The sequence below is a fragment of the Atta cephalotes genome, assembly GCF_000143395.1.
Source record: "Atta cephalotes unplaced genomic scaffold scaffold00001, whole genome shotgun sequence".
Lineage (NCBI taxonomy): Eukaryota > Metazoa > Arthropoda > Insecta > Hymenoptera > Formicidae > Atta > Atta cephalotes.
The window spans coordinates 7,742,737-7,748,414 of NW_012130065.1; the positions used below are offsets into that span (position 1 = coordinate 7,742,737).

The 5,678-nt window shown below is 30.5% G+C and overlaps 1 protein-coding gene across 1 annotated transcript in view; it reads right to left on the reverse strand.

The window, feature by feature from the left end:
• Positions 1-1,086: 1,086 nt before the first annotated feature.
• LOC105625955 (SEC23-interacting protein-like) overlaps positions 1,087-5,678 on the reverse strand; it is a 19,168-nt gene continuing 14,576 nt past the window's right edge. Inside the window, exons 5-9 of the mRNA XM_012207268.1 lie at positions 4,835-5,012; positions 4,314-4,733; positions 3,836-4,225; positions 2,061-2,388; positions 1,087-1,986 (exon numbers count right to left, since the gene is read on the reverse strand). Of these exons, the coding sequence (XP_012062658.1) occupies positions 1,728-1,986; positions 2,061-2,388; positions 3,836-4,225; positions 4,314-4,733; positions 4,835-5,012 (1,575 nt within the window). The 3' untranslated portion in view covers positions 1,087-1,727. The remainder of the gene's footprint in view (positions 1,987-2,060; positions 2,389-3,835; positions 4,226-4,313; positions 4,734-4,834; positions 5,013-5,678) is intronic.

The window sequence follows — 5,678 nt, forward strand, 5'->3', positions numbered from 1 at the left end:
GTAAGAAACTGCACGTTTAAAATAAAATAAAATTCCTAATTACTAAGTTCTTGAAAAACTAAATATATTCTGAAAACAATCCGGGGTATTTTTTAACACAAAAAATTTATATAAATTCAATTATATACATAGATAGTTATTTAACATTAAAGTTTAGATGCATCTTAGATTACAATTATATTAATATTACATTGTACTAAAAAGAAGCTTACAAAATTTACTCAATGTCTTTCGTCCATGCGTCTCTCGATTCTTGTTATAATTTGACAAAATTAAGAAAAGATTGATATACGACATGACTTTCCGTGTGCATGATTATTCGCGTGACAATACAGCCGTACGTATTAAATGCCGTCACGTAAAAGCCGGCACTTAATTTCCCCGCAATTATAGCGTATGCGGGTCACCATGAAACGTGCCAACCGAAAACTTCACATCGAAAGATTTGAAAGAAACATATTTCAAAGTCAGTCCGACTAGATGGTGAGGATATAAAATAGCAGTCGATCAACGACGTCAACTTTACGGATCGTGCCCACACCGGCCACAGTTGCATGTCGAAAGCGTCGGCCGTGCTTTTCGGAGCCGCTGAGAAGCCACGAAGTACCGCGAAAAACTTAGTTTTGCGAGGACGATAAATCATCTTGAAATTCGCCGGAGCTGACAGGCATGTAGTTTTACGAGGGCCTGCACGCAAAATGCAAAGCAGTCTCGAACCTGGTGGGCTTGCACCGCAATTAATTAGCGTTTCGTGATAGCCGTGCATGTGCCGAAGCGTTTTCTTTTTTTTCTCTAGCCCTGCTTGCGCGATAAGGTGACGCCATTCGCTGATCCGATTGAACATGTAACACCATTTTAAAGAACATATCGGCATTGCCTGACTGCACAATATCGAAATTGCTGAAGTTGAAATTCCATAATTTTGAAGTTGATCCATAATTTTGTCATGTGTCACTATACGTAACTGACATGAACTTGAAAATAATATTATTAATAATTATAAATAATGATATTTGACAGCACAATTGCAAATCTATAATCAAATTATGTGTAAGGGAATATAGATAATTAATAATAATATAAAAGAATACAGTAATTTATTAAAATACGCGCATACATAAGAATCAAAATTAGTATGTTCATAATTCGTTCAAGCAGATTATAAAAAAGTTTATATAATCTACTATATCTTTATCCAACTAAATTATATATTTACATATTATTTCATTTACACATTTTCATTTTCATATCTTTCTTTTCTAGTTAACGCTTCATATATATATATATTTTCGATCATACAATCACAATTACACATAATCTAAATATCAATAATGTATATAAATGCACCAGATATGCAAATAATAAACGCAAATTGCAATAAAAAAATTACCGATATTATTCCAACATACGAACTAATCGAATCATTATTTACATCCTTTACCTACCTAACAATTAATTTGCTATAAACTAAGTTTATTTGAAGAGCTGAATACGTAGGCCAATTTTTGTGCAATTAATACTTGATATTTGTATATAATTAAATAATGCTAAAATTTACAGATAATCAAAAGATACTGTAAAGTACAAAGTTTGATTGTTCTGCATTCCATTTTTTTAACGTCAACCTAATTGCTCCTTTTTTAAATATTAATTAGAAATAAGATTAATTTCTGTTCCAATATAATTTAATCTCGCAGCATATAATTATGAGAAAAGTATTCCATCGATCAGGATTTCGGTACAAAACCAGTCTTAGGTGGTGGACCGACAGATTTACTGGACATAGGCACTGTAGGATCTACGCCCATAACAAGTGATGTTCCTATATTACTTTTACTGGGTGACAAGGCAGCTGCTAAATTCAAAGATGGAGAAGGAGACATTCTCTCAATTGACATTGACTGCTGAGGAAGTTGCGCGTCGGTCTGAATACCTTTAGACCCATATATTTCTTTCAATATCAAAAGCATAGTATCTTCAGATTCCCTAAAATCAAATTATAAATAGTATATAGTATGTATATAAAGCAAAGTATTTCTCGTAAGAAATGTACTACTTACCAGTAACAGATATGACTTGTAAGAGCAAAAATATATTCATTAATATATTCAAAAGGCGCTTCTTGAAGAACGTAATCTATTCTGCGACCACCATTAAGTTTTCCTACTTTTAAATTGGCACCATCATCATCGTTGTTATGTTGATCTGATACGCTTGGTGGTTTATGTAATTGTTCTTCGACGACTTTATCAATTTCGCGTTCAAAAATTTGGTTGTCTGGCTTATGAAATAAGGCTAGTTGATAGAAAGAGTTCCATGTTTGCCTTACGGAATCAATTAATTTTTGTTTCAAATCCGCTCCGACACGTGCCATCGTCTCCTTTAATTCTGTAAATAATAAATATTAGTAAGGACATATCTATACAATACAAAAGCAGCATTTACAATAATGCTATAAGCTTATAATATTATTGCAATATTACTAGAATGTTGCAACATTGCTGGAATAATTTGTGCTATAATAAGTAAGTTCAACCTAGGACATAATTTATTATTACAAATCGTCACGCGCATATTTAAAAATTTAATAATAAATACTACCCGTATGAAATTGACCCCCCAACATTTGAAAAAATTAATTTTTTCCATAGCTTATTCGATTGCTCATCGTTTGCACACTTTGTAGTAAGAAAGTTACTAAAAAAAATAGAGAGAGCTAACTTCACATTAGCCCCTCAACTTCAAGCAAATTGGATCGAAAAGATCATAATCGATAGCTTTTCGTTTGCAAATTTTGAAACAATTCGATTTTTCATTCGCACACCCTTAGTTAAAAATAATAATCACAATTAATTAAAGTTTCGAAAAGAGTCGAAAGCGGCAAATAGGTTCGAATTGCACCTACTATGCTCAAAATGATTCAATAGTTTATATTTCAAAATGCATATTTCAAAACAAGTCGATTTTTCGTTTCCACATCCTTTAGTTCAAAAAATGTATTAAAAAAACAATTTTGGGGGACTAACTTTATATCAATAAATATATCTACTTAACTGGCCCCCCGACTTAACCAAATTTTAATGAATAAATTATATAATATGCTATTTATGCGCTTTTATATTCACATAATTTTAATTTTTGCGCTGCATCCCTTAAGACACTTCCCTCTTGGCGCAAACAATCATATTCATCACTAAGTCATTTAAAATTGCAAAATTATATCTGCAAATATATATATATATATATACTTCAAAAACATCCTAAAGTTTCAAAAAGTTTCATCGAATCATCTCTTTAAGAAAAATTCCCAAAGATCATATTTTAGCGAAGTACATTAGGCTCCCCCTTTAAATTCGAGCTGAAAACGTAATTTCTATGAAATTGATTCCTATTTGTTAATACCTTTTTAACTAAAGTGCAAACAAAAAATCGACTTGTTTTGAAATATGCAAACAAAAACCTATCGATTCATACCATTTTACATATAGTAGATGCAATTTGAATCTATTTGCCGCTTTCGACTCTCTTCTCTCTCTTCTCAAAACTTTAAATTAATGTTTTTAACTAAGGATGCGAAAAATCGAATTTTTTCGAAATATGCAAATGAAAATCTATTGATTATGATCTTTTCGATCCAATTTGCTCAAAGTTGGAAAGTTAGTGTGAAGTTAGCCCTACCAAAATTGGATTTTTTAAGTAACTTTCTTACTAGAAAGTGTACAAACAAAAATTCAAAGTGTGCATAAATGTACAAACGATGAGCAATCGAGTGAGCTATGAAAAATTAATTTTCTCAAAAGTGGGGAGCCAACTTCACATGGGTATAAGTACTCACCTAAATGCATCCTCTTCCTGCCTTTGTGATGTGGTATCAGCATAGGTCGGAAATTGCTGGCTTCAGAATTAATTAAGGACTCTACTCGATAAGCTACCGGATCAAACGGATGAAAGATGTTGAAGAAAGCCGGACAAGTAGGCAGAGTAAAATTTTCTCCTAGAGTATCGATACCTCGAACCGTTACGAACATGCCAATCGGACTACCGAGAGCAAAGAAGGCACGCGGGCGAAAAGTGAGTTGCGGATAATGTATATAAGGCTGGCCTGTTCCTGCAGCTCCCATTACATAGCTGATTTTTCTACTAAGACGTCTCTTGATAATAGCTGAAGGCATTGGCTGAATGGGTCCAATACTGTCACTTTCCTGTAATTGCAATATTTTAGAGCCTAAATATAAAAAGTGTGAAAGCATTTAAATTATAAGATTAAGAAAAATAAAATACATAAATTTTTTATTTATATTTTTTATTATTACTCACTTCCTCGTTGTCCATATCTTCTTTCTCGGGTGTTTGATGGCACAATAGATCAAACATGATCAAACTACCTAATGAATGACCGCCTAAGAATACTTCTCCATCAAAGACAGGATTTCTTTCTTTGAATAGTGAGTACAATCTGTTCAGCTCACTTCCGACTGTTTGCATGATAGTTTGACAATATATAGGACTAGTATAGAAAAGTATATCAAGTAAAGTATCGTTAGTAAAATGTCGCAGTTTCGGAATACTCTCCAATGTGATAGCTTGTAGTCGTTTATCAATTCCCGTATCTGAATGAAGCGTTGTATGCCAGGAGATCGGTAAAACTTCTATTCTATTTACAATTCCTTGCTCGCATGCAGTACGATAATGTGATTGCACTAATTGAAATGATATACTTCGAAATTCATCAACTAAAAAATTAATGACGTTAATATTATAATTTGAATTTTACATACAAATAACTATAATAATGAATTTATTTCAAATTAATATTATATTTTCCGCAACTTACCAACTTCTTCTACAGTACGAAACTTCAGATCGCAAACACTACCAATACCGTGTACAAGAAACAGAAGGTGATCCACTTTCTCAGGCTCACCCTCATCTATATTGAATTCATCTACTCCTCTTTTAACAGTTTTTGGTCTACTTGCAGAACCCTGTAAATATGTACTGTCCTCTGAAGCCTGTAGAAATTAGGATCGACCATATCAAACAAAACCATGCGTGCAATATTATAAAACTTTACACATTTTAAATAATAAAAGTAATTTATAAAAAAATAAATTAAGATAAGGATAAAATAATTAATAAAAAAATATTTTAAAATATAAGCAAATAATGCTTAGCAAAATAAAAATAAATGCGAAATAGTATAATATTTATATTATATTATATATATATATTTTTGTGTGCTGTTATTTTTAATTACAACATATAAATCAAAAGTTATACATATAAAACTAAACATAATTAAAAGCATTATAATGTAGCATTACTTAACAAAACTGAAAGCTTAATTGTAAACTATAAAGCAAAATTTTTATTAAATTGCATTATAAGAGGCAAATTTGTAGTAACAATTAAAATGTTTAAAGAAATAATGAAAAAAAATAATATCATATAACATTTGCGTATTTAAATTAAATTAAATATACTTTAACATTATAAATAAAAGAGCTCCTTAACAATTATACTTCAATTTCTTATTAGATACTATTTAATTTCTTTATTATTTTATTTTCTAAATAAAGCTTTCATAAAATATTTTATTATATAAATATATATATATATATATATATATATATATATTTATAATAATTAAATGTCTAAATAACGTTTGTATAATAAAA